This window comes from Eptatretus burgeri, chromosome 4 (assembly GCF_056783735.1).
Source record: "Eptatretus burgeri isolate ZD-2024b chromosome 4, Ebu_testis_v1, whole genome shotgun sequence".
In the NCBI taxonomy this organism is placed as follows: domain Eukaryota; kingdom Metazoa; phylum Chordata; class Myxini; order Myxiniformes; family Myxinidae; genus Eptatretus; species Eptatretus burgeri.
This window is the reverse complement of record NC_140964.1, coordinates 43,875,597-43,893,917: the sequence shown is the minus strand read 5'-3', so window position 1 is coordinate 43,893,917 and position 18,321 is coordinate 43,875,597. Positions and strand designations below refer to the sequence as shown.

The window sequence follows — 18,321 nt, the reverse complement described above, 5'->3', positions numbered from 1 at the left end:
TAGATCTTTGTTCACCCACAGCACCCCCTCGAACTTTGGGGATTTCCGATTTCAAATCGCATTTTCGGTACTTCTCATTCAAATTGATACCGAGTAGTTATCAGTCGATGGAACTGGATGAGATTTGATATGCATAATCTTCAGGTGATTCCCTATCCGCTATATGACATCGATTTTGCTCAATACCTTATAGTTTCCATGCTCGGCGACCCATCGCCGCCTACCGGCTTGTCTGTCTATTTGTCTGTGAACAGGATATCTCAAAAAGTTATGGACGGATTCAAACAAAAATTGCTGGACAGGTTGGGTGTGTGACAAGCACGAATCGATTCGATTTTCGTCAAGATCCAGATCCGGATGCAGATGCGAGAATTGTTCAAGTGATTCTCCACATTGGGGCCAACAACTATACATAGCATGATATTTCAAGAAGTTGTGGACGGATGATGACAAACCATGGTGGATGAGTTGTGTATGTGACCAGAATAAGCCAATTCGATTTTGGTTAAGGTCCGGATGCAGATCCTGCCTATCAGTGGGATATAAAAACGTAAACTGTTCTTCCTAGCAGAGGTATGCGCTCCACCGAGTGCTGATCTCATGGTCACCTTCATGCATTTGTAAGTTGCTTTTTGTGTGTGCATTTGAAATGCCTCCTCCTCTCCTCACCATCCTGCAATTCCTTTCCAAGTTCTTCTTTCCCCTCCACCACAAGCTTCCAACCCAGCCCATATCCACCCACATTCCTCCCATCCTACCTCTCATCCCTGAAAAGCTGGGATGCCAAGGTAACTGAAAATCATCGGCATCTTCCATCAAGAGGACCGACTGCTTTCTCACGCAGATTGGTTGGTGGTCTTTCCATCTTCTACCATCTCTCTTAAAGTAATACTGTTTGCGCCTTTTGAGCCCTCTGTCCTTTCCCAGCTCTATCACAGCAAACATGGTGTTCCGTCCTTGTCAACTTCACAGAGTCCAAGCCTCTTACTTACCTGCATTCCTTTGTCCCTCTCCATTTCTGCCTGTGAAATTGCCTTCTTATGTCTGTCCAATCATGCACCTGCCTCTCCTGTTTAAGGCTGCAACTCTCCACCATGACACATCACATTCTATTTTTATTGTTCTTCATGATTGTTGCTAACCTTTTGCCATACCTCACCCTTTTCACAGGTCATGTTTGCATTTCTGTGACTGTCTGATTGTTGCCCTCTGAGTTGGTTGAAACTCCTCATCTTCTGTCATTTTGCAATTCCATGAGACTCGAGGTTGTATCAAAAAAAATGATTGGTGTGTACTGTGTAGCAATTTTTTGTACACAGTCGAGGCTCGTGGAAGGGCTAATACACTGAGCGGATCAGGATGTAACAGACAGAAACAGGACGCAAAACATGAAAGAGGAACAGTCGAAAGAGGGGGGAAACACCAGCAGCAGAGTAGAAGGCCAAGATAGAGGGAGACTTGGACAAACAATGGGTGTGGGGAGGAATAGGGGGCAGGAAAAGATGCATGGGGTGGACAAGATGGATACAGAAGGAAACTCCAAAGAGGGATTTGGAAGGAGGAGGGATTTGGGTGGGGTTAACGAGGGTAGAAAAGATCATGGTTTTGGATTGGGGATAATCTGAGATGGTGGGGAACAGCTGTCTTATAGACCCAGAGGGAAGGATAATAATGAAGAGGATGTGGAAGTTGGTTCCATAGGCAGGGAAAAAGAGGAACAAATGAGTGTAAGTGAGCAGTGATCCTGGACTGGGGTAGTTTCACCAGAAGGGGGTTAATGGTGGACTATGTGAGCCATGCGGACACCTGGGGGGACCAAAACACTGAAAGAGCAGAGGGTGCAAGACCAGAAAGGAGGCAGAAGAAGACAGAGACCACCGATGTGTCAGTGATGGTGAAGTGATAGGCCCATAGACTCAGCTTCATCACGGTAGATTCCAATAATCCTGAAGGCCTTGATTTCCATGGAGGCAAGCTGAGTAATATGCGAGGCAGGAGAGCCACCCCAGAGGGGAGAGCAGTACTCCGGCAAGCTGCGGATGAAGGCCTTGTAAGTGGATACAAGTTCAGGTGTGCCAAGGAAGGACTTTGTGCAGTGGAGGATGCCCAGTCTGTGGCTGGCTCTTAAGGCCAACTTTGAAATATCCTGCAGATGCAGTGGAATGCTCTACACTAGTGGGCTTAGTGTTATCCACCCAGTGAGGTCAGGATTTCAATCACCAGACAACAATACAAAATTTCCAACAGTTGAGTCGACCAAACACCCCATGGAAATGTTCAATACCTCTCAATAAGGATCAGCATCAAGGAAGAAAAATAAACGGAGAGAACACATTTATCATTGCAGGATTGTCATGACTTTAATGCCTGGTGTTGGCTTAATGGTTTGGGTGGTGGGCTTGGGATCCAAGGATCCTGAGTTCAAATCCCACTCGGCTGTTGAATTAATATAATACCAGATGGGCTTTACTCTGCCTGTCGTCCTTCTAAAGTCAGCAAAATGAGTGCCAGCTCGCTGGTATCCTGTGTTGGAGTGGTGACCCATCCAGGATTGTGCCCAATAGCGAAGGAGACTGCTGACGCAGCACTAACGCTCTGCGCAGAGTATGGTCCCAATGGATGGATGGATATTACCATTCTTGTAAATGACATAAATGACCCATTAAAAAGTTAATGTTTTAAAATGAATGCAACCTTCAGAGTAAGAATGTATTTTGTCATATTCATCAATTGTTATTTTAACGTGCAACTTCTTCACCTGCAGCAGGAATTATAGAATCTGTAGGTTTTTCTATTTTGCCCCAGTGGTATTGATGCAAGTTTTCTCAGCAGGCTGTTCCATATGTTTTCACTCACTTGCTTATCGTAATTAAAGATCTCCACAAGTATCATTCACAAAAGCACAAAGCATTTGGCCAAGCACCATTGAATTCAAATCCACCATGAGGGGTTCAACATCTTGCCTTAAAAACAGCCTTCCTGGTTACAGTTGTTCCAGTGGCCCCAACAACGGTGAGTTTTCCACAATTAAGATCAGATAAGATTATCATGATAAATGCAGCTTGATCCATCCAGCAATTTACATAAAAAGAAAGAAGTTCATCGAGGACACCCCAGAAGCAAACAACTGAGACGTTGTGAAAACAGCTGTGAAAGTAGTGAAGAGCTTGTTGCAGATGTTGTGGGAATGAGAAAGAATTTGATGAAAGAACAGGATGGCTTACCTGTTTCTTCCTTCACTTTGTCCATCTCAGTCATCAGATTCACCTCTCTGTCTATCAAGCTGGGACAACAGGAGCACAGAGTGGAGTGAAAAATAGCATCAAGACATATCAGTCACAACGGTGTAAGAACACCACTCAATTTATTCATATATCTTATTCTCGCATGAATTACTCATGTCAATGGTTTTTATCTAGGGAATTAAGTGGTTTTGTTTGGAGCAGGTGAGCAGAGATGCTTTCGTGAACTCGTGCAAAAATATCTAAAATTTTATCAAAAGTTCTTCAAGTCGCACATATTTCCATTTGGTCACAAAATGGTGAAGCAAACATGATCTGATACCTTCCACGGTTCCCCTGACTGAACACGATGTGATCAAGCGAAAAATAATCACAACATTTATCAACAGTCTGTACAAATGGCTCGTCAAATAGATCAATTGAAACCACAACGAGAAGTGTTAGCAAGTACCAAGGCTTCCAAGTAATAACCCTGAGATTAGTAAAAAGGATCCTTGAGACACCTTCATTTTCAGCAATTTTGAAACCAGCACAAACAACAAAAAGGTCTTTTTCTTCTTAAAATATGCATTGATGTCTTGGTTGCTTAGGACACAATGTATTGTCACCATCTTGATTATGAACTAATGATTCACGGCGCATGGTCACAAATGTTAAAATCATAATCGCTATCACCTATAACCTAAACAAACCAGTTACCTCCATCAGAATCTAACAACTTGTGGGATTTTGAAAAACAAGCATTTTTGATTGGTGCATGATGGCCATGTTATTTTATAGAGATGCTTCTCTTCTTGAAGTGCCCCGGTCCATCGATAATAATGTATGTGAAGTTTTGCATTGATCGGTTTAGTGGTTCTGGAGATCTATGAAAAATTTAATCAAACCAAAATAGTCACCAGGCCTTTCGATCAATCAGGTTCATCTTCTCCATATGCTCATAATCAAGCTTTGTTGAAGCTGTGATGATAACAGCTCAAATGATTATTAAAATTTCAGGTCAGGTCGGGTATGAGAACATGTGCCGGAGCAGCGCGTGGCTGCATCCACTTTCTGCCGGAACTCCAGGGGCCTCCGTCTGGCCATGCTCCAGGCAGATGTCTGGCCCATCCCAATCTCCTTGAGATGCTGATCAACCTGCTGCAATCACGAGGCACGTGGTTAGCCCATTGCCCGCCTCCACTCACGAGGCTCCCTCGCTGAGAGAATATGGTGAGCAGGATCAGCGTCAGGAAAACGAGCAATATGTCCATACAGCCGCAGCTGATGCTCACGGACCATGCAGGTAACAAATCTCATTTGAGTCTCTCTCAGCAACCGCTCGTTGGACACAAAGTCTGGCCAGCGATAACTAAGGATTCTCCGAAGAGACCTGGTACCAAAGGAATTAAGTCTCCATCTCAGATCCCTGGTCAGAGTACAAATCTCACATCCGTAGAGCAAAACTGGAAGCACCAAGGACCTGAAGATGTGGACTTTCGTCCTCCCACACAGGTACCGACAGTGCCACAGCCCATGATCCAGTGAATCCATGACTCCCCAGGCCCGACCCAGACGTCTATTGACCTCTGGCTCACAGCTTGCAGAGACATGAATATCACTGCCAAGGAAAGTGAATCTCCATGTGATCTCAACATCCTCACCACAAACAGGTACAAACAAGATAGCAGCATCCAAGATGTCAATGAAAGCCTGGATCTTAATTTTAACCAAGGAAACCCATAATCCCAGCGGCTATGACTCCTCATTCAGCACCTCGAGGGCCCCCAAAAGGATATCCAGAGTCTCCGCAAAGATGACTGCATAATCTGTGAAATCAAGGTAAGAGATTTTGACATTCCCAAACGATGCATCGTAGCTTGATCTCTCCAACATCCTCCCCAGAATCCAGTCCATTCAAATGCTGAAAAGTGTGGGGGCCAATAGACACAACTGACGAACTCCAGTAACAACTGGAAATAAGTCAGAGATGGTACCACCACATATCACAGCACTCTCAGTACCAGAGTATAGTTCAGACATCAGATTGATCAGTTTTGGTGGCACCCCACGAAGACCAAGAACCCTCCAGAGGGCATCCTCATGAACTGAACTGAATGCTCTGCAGAGATCAACATAGGCTGCAGCCTGGCATTGTGTTAGCGGTTAGGGTGCTGGCTTGGGATCCTCGGGTCCTGAGTTCGAGCCCGTTTACCGCTGAATTAACACCAGGGGGTTGACTCAGCCTGTCATCCTTCCAAGGTTGGTGAAATGAGCACCAGTGTACTGGTAATTGGGGCACTACATCAGTGGCATAGTTGCACCACTAACCAATGATGCAACCAGCAGCCAAAAAGGCTGTACACGATGGGAATGTCGGCTGCAAGCAGCCACTGCAGAAACTCTCATCTGCGTTTGGTGAGGACTCGAATAGCAAGGATACGGTCAATCGTTCAATATCCAACTCAACATCCAACCCTTGACATTCAACTCAACAGCTGGTGGTTGACCTCTTTGGTGAAAAGCCTGACTGCTCTGGGTGGTGGTGCTCAAGCAGATGGTGGTGAACCATATCAAGAATTATTTGAGCAAACACCTTGCCTGGTAGTGAGAGCAGCATCACCCCTCAGTAGTTGTTGGAGTCTTGGTGATCACCTTTCCCTTTCCAGAGAGGGACAACAAGGCCCCTCTTCCAGTCAGTTTGGATGATGCCTGTGTTCCAGGCAGAGCACATAACTGCATACAACGACATGAGTACAGCATTTCCACCAGCCTTGAGAAGTTCAGCACGGATGCCACAGATCCCATGATCTTGACCCCATTTCAACCGGTTCACCGCAGCCTGTGTTTCCACAAACGAAGGTGGACCACAGTTGATTGGAGGGTCAGCAAGCGGGATATAGTTACACCCCTGACATCGAACTCAACAGCTGGTGGATCAGCATGGTACAGCCGCTCAAAGTTAACGGTCCAGCGGGCCTTCACTTCGGACTCCTCTGTCAAGATCTCATCACCCTCTGCTATAACTGAAGTACACCGAGGGACGAGCTTGGATGAACGTAATGTGCAAATTCCCCTGTAAGCAGGATGAGAACCACTTGACCACAGGTGATGCTCTACCCCCTCACAGATTCCTCGCACAAAGGCCTCCTCGTGCACACTCAGTGCACGTACAGTTTTATACCTCAACTCCCTGAACAGCTCAGCTCTGCCATTAAGTGTGGCCCTGCGACTCTGGTTAATGGAATCTATTGTCCCTTGAGAGACGAAATTCTTCTTCACCCTATGGTGAGTTCATAGATATCCACCAGCAACATCAAGATGGTGGTCTTGAAGGCACTCCACATCTGCTCAGGATCCCCCAAAGCACCCAGATCCCCCAAATCCCCACTCATCCTGTTTGCAAACTCCTCAGCTACCCTCTCATCCTTGAGCTTGCCAATATCCAGCCGAGGCTGGGATGGTACCATTCTCGTGGATTTAAGCTGCAACTTCAGAGTTGTTACAACAAGCCTGTGGTCAGTATTGAGGAACTGAGACCTCCGGTAGACCCTGCAGTTCTGGATCATCCTCCAGCGACCATCAACGAGCACCTGGTCAATCTCCTTTGCCACACCGCCAGCATTGGAATACCAAGTCCAGCGATGAGCTTGTGGGCGCTGAAACCATGAACCATCCACCCTAAGTCCATGACTTCTTGCAGTCAAGGAACTTAGTGCTATTCTGGTTCACAGTTCCAGACCCATGGGGACCAACACACATTTCATAACCGTCCCTATCAGTTCCAGTCGATGCATTGAAATCCCCCAAGATGAGAAGAGTATCTCGCTTGGGGCACTGATCAACCACAGACTCGAGCGTGGCATAGAATGCATCCTTCATGGTGAGATCACTCGCCTCAGTCGGAGCATAAACAGAGACCAGGGAAACAACACCCAAGGAGTGATAAATCCTTCATTCCATAATACGCTGGTTGACCAGTGTCATCTCAATTATCATTGGAGTCAGCTAATTGGACACAGCTACAGCAACTCCTTGGGCATGGTAACCATCAGAGCAACCAGACCAATAGTAGGTATAACCACCTGCAATGATCTCGCCGCAATCCGGTCTCCGAACCTCAGAGAGTGCTGCAATACCGATGGCCAAACGCTTGAGCTCAGATGATAACAGAGACAGGTGATCATCCTCTCTTCGGGATTGGACATTCCAGGCACCCACCCGAAGGGACCGCCTCAGGTTAACCCAAGGAGACCGCTGTCTGGTGGACGACACCTCAGCACCACCTTGACACACACTCCCACAATACAACCGGGGAAGGTTACCCCGTGCTTTACCTCCTATCATCAGAGTGGGGGTCCCGAAGGCTTTGCCCCAATCCCATCATCCAATGAGCTGCCCTGCAAAGAGTCGCAGCACAGGAGCTACTCCCACAGAGTAGGTTTTCAGTTTGTTTTGCATTTTTAGTGTTTTCCGGAATGAAGGGTTTTACGGTGGCCGGAGTGCAAATTCTGCCACCAACCTCCTCAACAAAAGTAACCCAACTGCAGGAGGACGTCCGCAGACAGTTGAGCACTAGAAATGGATGGCTGTTGGCTCACAAGGAGCTCTTCCACCTTTTGATGAAAATTTATGATTTTGTATGATGCTGACTTTGACCTCTTGACCAAATTGTTAATTTGTCTTCTCCATTGTCTCATAATAAAGCTTTGTTGAAAATTTGATGAGGAAAGCTCAAATGGTAAAATAAATAAAAAAGTTACAGCCGGGACAGACTCACACAGGACAGACAGACGGACACACACACACACACACACACACACACACACACACACACACACACACACACACACACACACACACACACACACACACACACACACACACACACACGTGATTGCAAACCCCGTCCTCTGCTGCGCAGGAGATGGGATAATCAAGAATAACAAACCCCAGCAAGAACAACAAGCTTCCAGCCATACCAGCTTGGAAGCCTTATCACAACTACCAATTACTGAGATTTTTCAACTTCAATGATAATGGTTCATCAACAACAAATTATTTCTTCTTGGTCATCATTGGGTCACAAATTGGCAAAGTATGTGCAAATTACCAGAAGATGTGTGACATTTTGTCGTCATTCCAAAGTTGACCTTTTACCTCTGCTGCACATCAGCAAACGTCGTTTTAATCCTCTTGATGGAGCCATCAATCTCGTCCTTGATGAGTCGGCGGTAGCGAGACAGCGAGGCGGCGCAGCGCTGAAGATCCTTAACGGATTTTTCAATGCTGACTACAGCTGGGGGTACAACAAAGGGGTCAAGGATTACACACAGAATCAAGCATAAATTCCCAGCTTCTTTGGAACAAAGCAAAGGAATCACCCAACCAGCAGGTGTTTGGTTGAACAAACAGCTCGGTATAAATGTAATATGGTCGAACAAACATTTCAGACTTGTGTTGCAGATGAAGCCATAAGTGTTAAATTTCAATCAGGTGCCATTTTAAATCTACAATTCTTATGGAACAACAAGGAAGATAGATTTCCACGGTGTTTCGCTAAATTTTAACATCCAGAAGCACATCGCTGAATAAACGTTATATCTTCCACTCCCACTTCAGCATCTTGTTTTTATACCTCTTCATGTAGTGTATTCCCTCTGCCTCTCCCTCATGGTAACCAAAAAAAAAAAAAAGATTAGGTTATTTTCGAATTTAACTGAACAAGGTTGTTCTGCAGATATGGCTTTTTATAAGTGCATTTTGGTACCCATGCCAAGTTACCAATAGGGCGCCAAGTGGAATGCAAGTTGATGAGCATTTTTCAACCATGCTCATACAACTCAATCGCACTTATTTCACCGAGTTCAGTGATCTTATTCTTCATGAAAAATGGTGAAGAAATCATAGTGCCCATATATATGGTGCCTATTCACATCAAAGCCTGAATGTAGATGGGGCTGCCTTACTGATCTTCTTGTTGTGCAAGCTGGGGCTCGAAGGAACATCTGGTAGATCCATGACGATGCTTGAATGCTGTGTCATAAAGGGGCCACGTCCCACCTTACTGCAGGAATTATTCCTGGGAGCCGGATACTTTCTGGAAGAAGGCCGCGTTGGCATGCTGCTCGATGCCATCTCTGAACATCTTTCATCGGGCTGTGAGCACACTGTCACCCCGCAACGAGTTATCACCCAGAACTTCCTTCGTCCTGACCAAATATATTTCATGAGTAACAAAGACTTTATTTTTGATTTTGAGTGAGTTTTCCTGGTAACAGCAATTTGCAAGGAAACTCGGAAAGAAGCTATTCAGGCTTATTGATTATGCCGATTTAAAAAATAGTATATATATATATATATATATATATATATATATATATATATATATATATATATATATATATATATATATATATATATATATATATATATTATTCATGCACACAATCGATCTAGCTTATTCAGTCATTTTACCAACTTAAAATCTGACTTGTGCTCTAAATATTCATGCAATATTTGACATCCAAGTGAAAACTGACAAGACTACCATCTTAAGGTTCCCTTGCAAAGAACTGGGTGCCCCGTAATGCGGCTCCGCCTGCTGGCATTCCACTAAAATGGCAAAATTATGTACAATGGTCAAATATAGACAGTTCAAACACTACAATGTTTACTCAATTGCATCGTGTCTTTCGAACGACGCATTATTAATGTGATCGAGTTGCCCAATGCTTGCAGTGTTAAAGAGCAGTGAAATAACCAGGTGCAGGTTCATCCATGTGTGAGTGCGGCTGTGATTTGTAATTTATAAAAAAAACATTTTTACAAACCACAGCTGCAGTTCCACAGGGCTTGACAGAGACAGAGACAGAGACAGAGACAGAGACAGAGACAGAGACAGAGACAGAGACAGAGACAGAGACAGAGACAGAGACAGAGACAGAGACAGAGACAGAGAGAGAGAGAGAGAGAGAGAGAGAGAGAGAGAGAGAGAGAGAGAGAGAGAGAGAGAGAGAGAGAGAGAGAGAGAGAGAGAGAGAGAGAGAGAGAGAGAGAGAGAGAGAGAGAGAGAGAGAGAGAGAGAAAAAAAAAAAATAAATATTTGCAATTCCAAACATTAAAAATTGTTTGCTGAACAAGTTTTTCACAACAGAACCACACAACTACAAAATGTGGACCTTTAATTAATGCCATTGCAGTTACAATCAAGCCTCATCTCAGTGCAGGGAGTTCTGATCAGGTTCAGGTCGGATACTTTGGCTGAAGCCGAGCAAAGTGAGGTCTAGGCCATTTATTCCTGATATGTGAAACACCCTACAACCCATGATGACAGAAAACAGACTTTTTGGAACGCCGGCTACATTTTCCATCCAATCATGCAACTGACAAAAAAATAAAAAAAATTCTCCATGGGTAGGCGCTCCGACATTGAATGTTTTGTGTCAATTGCTCAAGTGGTTGTGGAAAAAATGAATTTAAAAGAGAATAAAAGCGCAAAAATGAGGGCGGAAGAAAAGAAAGTGAGGGCCTCGGCTGACGTTCACAACATGGCCAAGATGGTTGTAGATGCCGATTACTAGGAAATCAATTTAAATTGTACCATCAGAGAATGCACCCAAGTATCAATCTCAGCAATATTTCAGCTACTGCCAAAGTTGATAAGATTCTTCAGCGGCATTCATTCCCATCCCATCAGCATTCCCTTTCCTCCCCACTCCAATTAACACTCTATCCCCCCGGATAAGCATTCCCTTTCCCACCCCACTGCAGTCAGTACTCGTTCCCAACTGATCAGCATGACCTTCACACCGATCATTACTCTCTCCCTCCCTACTGCAATCAAGGCTCGATCCCCTCCGATCAGCATTCTCTCCCTTTCAACTCCAATTAGCATTTGCTCTCCTATGATCAGCATCCCATTCCCTCAGATCAGTGCTCTATCTCCCTCCACACTTCAATAAACACTTTTTCCACTGTATGGTTGCAACGGGGCCATCTCTTAATTACATGTACACCAGGTCTGTGTCTGTCTCTGTCTCTGTCTCTGTCTCTGTCTCTGTCTCTGTCTCTGTCTCTGTCTCTCCCCCCCAGAGTGCAGCCTGTGGCTGCTGGTTGCATCATTGGTTGGGACGTGGCAATGCCGCTGATGCAGTGTCCCCCTTACCAGTTCGCTGGTACTCATTTTGCCGACCTCAGAAGGATGACAGGCTGAGTCAACCTCCTGGCGTATATTAATTCAGTGACCAACGGGGCTTGAACTCAGGACCCTAAGATCCCAAGCCACCACCCTCACGACTAAGCCAACACCAGGCTTTACACCAGGGCTGAGGGAGGACATTAAAATGAGAAAAAAAAATCAACAATGAGACAAGGAAGCGAAGGGAGGAACACAGGTTAGAGGTGGTTAGAGGGTTTCGAGAGAGTTTGGGAGGAGAGGTAAGGAAAGAGGAACATATGGGACTTACAAGGAAGGAGAGGGAGGGATGGAAATTCCACCATGTTCACTTATGAAGCAAATTTTAAGACATATATGATCAGATTAGCCAAAAACCAAACAAAATACTTGACTAAGCCATCGTGTCAAAAATTGCATCCATAAAAAAATTGTTTCTTTTTGAATCTGATTAATGCACGAAATCTCCTTACTGACGTGTTTCCTAAGCAACTGCAAAATACATCTCGCTGAGTATGTTGTTGTTGTTTCATGCCCAAGGCACCAGAGCCAATGACGTGTGAATACTGCCTCAGCTGTTTGATCTCGGTCATGTAGCACGAGCAGCCAGCCAAGATGCTTTACACAAATCTCACTCGACCACAACAACCACTTCCTGCTGCAGAGCTCTCACTCCAGTCAAGGTGACTCAGTTACATTCTGATAGCTACATGTTACATTGTAAAATTTCATCTCAGATGTTGATCTATCTTTCAATACAACGTTTGATGCTCGTGGAAGAGTCAAAACGAAGCAAATCTGAACACCAAGCTTGGAATGGGGTGTGTTAAAATGTCGAGCTTGAGGAAAAAAATTCACGAATTTAATCCACCATTTTCTGTTTTTAAAACCACTATTTTGGATAAAGCATTATTTTCCATTCATTCAAAGTCACAAAGGCTCTTTGGAATTCCAACATGTGTTGAGTTCAAAGGTCAACTGGGCTGAACAGTCAGCCAAAACATCAAAGCAATCACAGAGTAGTACGAGAGAAGGATGGGGTGGGGAGGGGAGGGTGAGTGGGTTTTGAGTTCACTCAAGTCACGTGAGGCACTGTTTGGAGCAAGTGTTCTTGCATAATAAGATTTACAATGGTGTTGTGTTTGGCTCATGTTGGGCCTTGTTTACCAGTTATATTCCCACAGAATGACTTCGAGTCATTTGAAACCCAGCTCAAGCCATTTTTATTGATCAAGTATTCATATGCATACCGATACAGATAAGAACAAGAAAAAGAGCAATCAGAGATTGCAGACCCTCACCAGGACTTGGTTTATATGGGGTTTGTGTAGTTTTGTGCAGTATATTTTGTGTGGTGTTTGTGTACTGGGTGTGTTCCGTAATTCATTAGAGACATAACGAGAACAACTACTTTATAACTGCTTGTAATGATGACCGGGTAACAAGACATCCCACTTTGATAGGACACCTGATCCTGACCCATGACGTTTTTCATTATTATTAAATTGAACTTATAATGGGATTAAAATTAATTCAATTCAAATCAAATGGAAGACCAAATAGGTACAGTCCTGCATTGGAGTCATCAGAAGGAACCCAAACAAGCAAATAGAAAAGATGATTTTGGTTGCAGCTACTTCTCCTCTATCCTCAAAACCATCCAGGTGCAGCCAAGTGAGCCTTATTCAAAAACTAGCATAACCCGCGCTCTGCGCGACATGTTGGGGTGGGTGTGTTTGAGAAAGGAACTGATGCAGAGTATCAGTAGTAATTTTACTTTAATGCAGGAAGTGGAATACGATTTCACTGTTTCAGAACCATTTTATTTACTTTTTTTTTGTACCATGCACCTCGTATGGTCTTTGAGATAATGTAAGCCGAATATCACGTTACTCGAGCGCAGAACAAAGTCGAAGATAGCGCGACACGAAACTACAAACTCGGAAATAATATATAAGATGTATACATCAAAAAGAACCCGGATTCAAAAAAATTAATAATTCTGGCTGCCAGGCAATGGGTCCAATCAGGTTGAAATTTAAAACGTATATTCCCCATCACTGCTAAATCGTAATTGTGAAGTTTCACGTCAATCAATGAAGCGGGTCAAGAGAAAAAATTTTAAAAAGATTTTTGCTCAATCCATTATGGCTGCCAAACCATGTGACATCAATTATATTTGTGACTACCCTGGTATCGCCAAGGCTAGGGGAACATTTGTGTGAAGTTTCCCCTCGAGATCTGTCAAGCCGTCTGGAGATGAAGATTTCTACGGGTTTTAGGATAAATCCAATATGGCTGCCAAACCATGTAACCTATCACATCATATTTGTGAACCTTATGTTCCTCATGGATAGGCGGTCATAAGTGAAAACTTTTGCCTCACACTGTTCAGCCATTTCACATGAGAAGAAGATATTTGATTTTTTTTTTAGATCCTCGTGGAGGATCTCTAAGTCTTACTCACGTTGTTGTTCTTCATCTTCTTCTTGTGGACTTTTTTGTTTCACAGCCCACAGTTTTCATCGAAACTTCCTGAAACTTGGCGTATATATGTAAAAATACCCTGCGCAGACAGTAACAATCTCCGATTTTGAAAATTCCTCCTAGAAAAAAAGGTTATGACGTCAAAATATCTCCGCTAATGGAAATCGCCTAAAAAATTATCTCCGAAACTAGGCAAGCTTTTAAATTTTGTTTGTGGGAATCGAACGGGGCATTAGCAGAGATGAATTACCGCACACATGATACATCACTATGACGTCATTCCTATTTTTATGACGTCATTCCTATTTTTGGACATTTTTTGTTTCACAACCCAGAGTTTTCATTGGATCTTCATGAAACTTGCCATGTATATGCAGAAAGCCCACGCGCAGGCAGTAACCATCTCCGATTTTGGAAATTGCCGATACCATTATCTCCGAAACTAGGCAAGCTGTTTGAATTTTGTTTGCGGGAATCAAGCCGGGCATTAGCACAGATAATTTATTGCAAACCTGATGCATCACAATGACGTCATATTCGTTTTGATGACGTCATCCTTAAGAGGACGAGGATCTTAGCTCATTTGAGCTTATTTTTAAAACAATATGGTTGCCGAATCACGTGACGGAAGACATTATCAAAATTTCTTTTCTGTGAATCAATTTATCCCTAGATGACCCTCAAAGATTTTCATACTGATCAGATGTAGCATTCTACTATGTGCCAAGTTCTATTTTTTTCCTTGGTGTAGTTGTTTTTTTTCCTTCTTTTTTTGTATACACTGTCGAGGCTCGTATAAGAACTAACACAGACAACATACAACAAGGGGAGCAGGAGACAAGAAGAGCAGGAGAGGAAAGGAAAAAACAGTGTGGAACGAGGAGATCTGTGGAAGAGAAAGGGATAAGGTGGGGTACACAGGGTAAACAAGATGGACATTACAGGGACTTTCAGGTACTTGCATGACAGGGACTTTCAGGAAGGAAAACAAGGCATTTGAAGGAGGTCACTTTGGGGTGGATTAGCGGGTGTAGAAAAGATCATGGTTTTGGATGAGGGAAGATAAGAGATAGGGATGAACAGATGTTTTGAAGACCTGGAGGGAAGAGTGGGATTGAAGAGAGTGTGGGAGTTTGTTCCAAAGGCAGGAAAAAAAAGAGCAATGAAAGAGGGAAGCTGAGCAGTGATTCTTGATTTTGGTAGTTTTACCAGAAGGGGGTTGCTGGCGGACCTTGAGCGCCCTGCGGAAATATGGGGGGACATATTGAGAGCGGGGGGGGGGGGGGGCGAGGCCAGAAAGGAGACTGTAGAAGACAGAAAGACCACCGACCTGCCTGTGGTGAGAGCGTGAGAGACCCAAAGACTCAGCCTCATCGCAGGAGATACCAACGATCCTAAATGCCTTGGTTTCCACAGTTTAAAGCTGAGAAAGGTGAGAGACAGGAGCACCAGCCAGGAAGGGAGAGCAGCACCACATCAGGCTGCAGACAAAAGCTTTATATGAAATCAGGTGCTCAGGTGTGCCAAGGAAGGATTTACACAACGGAGGATGCCCAGTCGGCGACTGGCTTTGGAAGCCAGCTTGGAAATGTGGCTTTCCCAGGAAAGATCATGGCAGATAGTGAGATGGCCAGAAGCTTGAATGAAAGGACTTTTTCCAGAGGTATTATTGAGAAAGCAGATGGGGCTGGGGGGAGGGGGGGGTTCCAGGTGGTCCTTTTGGAGAGACATCGTGAGAGTGTTTGATTTGTCAGGATTGAAAGACATGTTCCACGTGTTGGACCAGCTTGTGATTTTATCCAGATCTGCAAAGTGAATAGGCTGCTGCTTGCCGATCTGAGGGATGACAGATGGTACGGCAGAGGGTAGAGTCATCAGCAAAGAGATAAAGAGGATTTTCCAGAGTCAGAGAGATTCCAGAGAGTCAGTTTCACAGACAGTGGTCCAAAGTTTTATTGTTTTTTCCAACATGGCTGCCACACCACATGACCTATGACATCATAATTATCATTGAAACATTCTACATGAGTAGTCGCTCCTATGGTGAAAATTTTGTCTCAATCCGAGAAGCGGTTGCAAAGAAAAACACGAAAGTTCTGTGCGGACAAACAAACAATCAAATAAACAAAGAAACAGAACCAAATGCAACAACCTCTCCTCTCGTGAGGGTAATGAAAGAGGTCATAGAACACCTTACCCCACACAGTGTTCAAATATGTAATCCCATTGAAATACAATAATGACTTTGAAGGTTGTATTAGAAACATTCTGGAAATTTAGTGCCATTAACACAGTCCTATTTATCATCTTTTATAACACTAAAAACACTTGCTCCCTTCGGGAACATTGGCACGTCCCCCCCACCCCTCCCCCACCCCCTTTGCATGGGGGGGGGGGGAGATTATTTTTCCTTGCACCTACAACCTGACCCTGGGAACGACCAACACATATACAAAATTTGGTGGAGATCAGGCCAGCCCTGTTTTTATATATATATATATATATATATATATATATATATATATATATATATATATATATATATATATATATATATATATATATATATATATATATATATATATATATACATACATATATACATACATACGGGGAATTCCCATCATACCCCACGCACGTGAAACGAAAAGCGTGGTTAAGCAATTGGTTCATGTCCGTCTGTCCATAAAAAAAAATCAGTTTGTGATCAAGGAACAACTTGTTTGAAATGAATGTTACATTTTGAATTCGAATCGGATCATGAATCATAAAATAAACCTCCCGTTTCACAGTACTTTGTCTTTGTATCCGTCCTGATCACACATGCAGAGAGCAGTGAGATTTTTTTTTACTCTGTCTGCCTGTATGGAGGTCAAACAAAGTTGAAAATCAAAAACAACAGGCACGAATAACTAATGTAACGTGTCAGATAGGGTGATGTAATAGACAGTGGATAAAACGATGGTAAAACTGCAGTAAATTCCAGCATTTATTTATTTATACGACTTTTACAATCTTTATTTTATTTATTTTAAGTTATATACTTGAACACAGTAGAACACAAAGATATCGTGCAAGACATCGTTTTGGCCTTATGTCTCAATGGTGAAGAATCACTTTAAAATTCCAGTGTCTGGATCTGGATCTTCACCTAAATCGAGAACAATTCGTCATTGTCATGCACCCAACGTGTCTGCCAAAGTTTTGGCCGAATCCGTCCATAAATTTTTGAGTTATCCTGCTCACAGACAAACAGACAGACAAACAAATCAAGTGAAAACACAACCTCATCCACCTTCGGTGATGGAGGTAATGAAGTATCTAAGAGATTTATGTAAAATGTTAAGTCTGGTGTTGGCTTAGTGGTTCTGGTGGCTGAATTTGGATCCTGGGGTCTTGAGTTCAAGCCCTGTTGGCTGCTGAATTAATACCAGGTGGGGTTGACTCAGCCTGTCATCCTTCCGAGGTCGGCAAAATGAGTACCAGTGTACTGGTAATAGGGACACTATCAGTGTCATCGCCGCGTCCCAACCAATGAAGCAACCAGCAGCCATAAGGCTGCACTCGAAAGAGAGGGAGAGATGTAAAATGGTTAAATACAACACCGTATGCTCTAATTCAAGCCAAATCTCATCTGTTACGTGCTCGATTGCATACTACCCCATGCAATGAAACACTTTCATTGTAACAATAGGAATTGGAGAAAAGAATGGGAAGGATGGGTTATTAAAAGGAGTAAAAAAAACAGGGAAAGAAAAAAGGAAGAGGGTTAATGGAAAGGAGAAAAGAGAAAGGCAGGGTAACGGTAATATATATATATATATATATATATATATATATATATATATATATATATATATATATATATATATATATATATATATATATATATATATTTTTTTTTTTTTCAAGCAAATTACTTAACCACAATCCGAATAATACACACAGTCTGTTACACATCCCCAAAGAACCCAGGTTTGGCCACGACATTACGTATCACACCCTGACAAATTATGAAGCCAAAGTAGATCGTTTGACCATACCTGATGGGATAAAAGCAGAGCCCTGGATAAAAGAATAACAATAGTTAAGAGAAGAAAAACTTCACAGTGTTCCCTTGTGTGAGCCAGACACCACACACGCCTACCTTCCACGATGGCCTTGGGAGCCTTTGACTCATCCTTCTGCAGCGTCGTGCTCTCCAGGTGCAGCTCGCCAAGAGTTTCGCTCAAGTCACTCGTCTCGTCGCTTGCACTCCCGTTAAGAAGTGGGCTGCTTGGCTGGGCAAGCTCAGCCTCCAGCTCCGGTGAGAACTGCGAATTTAGGCTCACGCTGGCCATTTCGACAGCCCCTTGGTTATCATCTTTCTTGTGCTCTGTTATTTTTCTGTTCTTATTCCTCGGAATTGTCTGCATGGACAAAAAAAATGATTTCACA

The 18,321-nt window shown here is 43.5% G+C and overlaps 1 protein-coding gene across 4 annotated transcripts in view; it reads right to left on the bottom strand.

Moving 5' to 3' along the window:
• Window positions 1-18,321, bottom strand: part of LOC147027928 (spermatogenesis-associated serine-rich protein 2-like) — a 66,488-nt gene that overhangs the window by 25,507 nt on the left and 22,660 nt on the right. For 3 of the 4 annotated variants that reach the window (XM_085877765.1, XM_085877766.1, XM_085877764.1), the window contains 4 exons: window positions 18,032-18,293; window positions 9,191-9,391; window positions 8,382-8,520; window positions 3,225-3,283 (listed from right to left, as the gene is read on the bottom strand). In XM_085877765.1, coding sequence (XP_085733891.1) covers window positions 3,225-3,283; window positions 8,382-8,520; window positions 9,191-9,391; window positions 18,032-18,293 — 661 coding nt within the window. Of the gene's footprint in view, window positions 1-3,224; window positions 3,284-8,381; window positions 8,521-9,190; window positions 9,392-18,031; window positions 18,296-18,321 lie in introns of all 4 variants that reach the window. The other variant, XM_085877767.1, reaches the window with a different exon arrangement.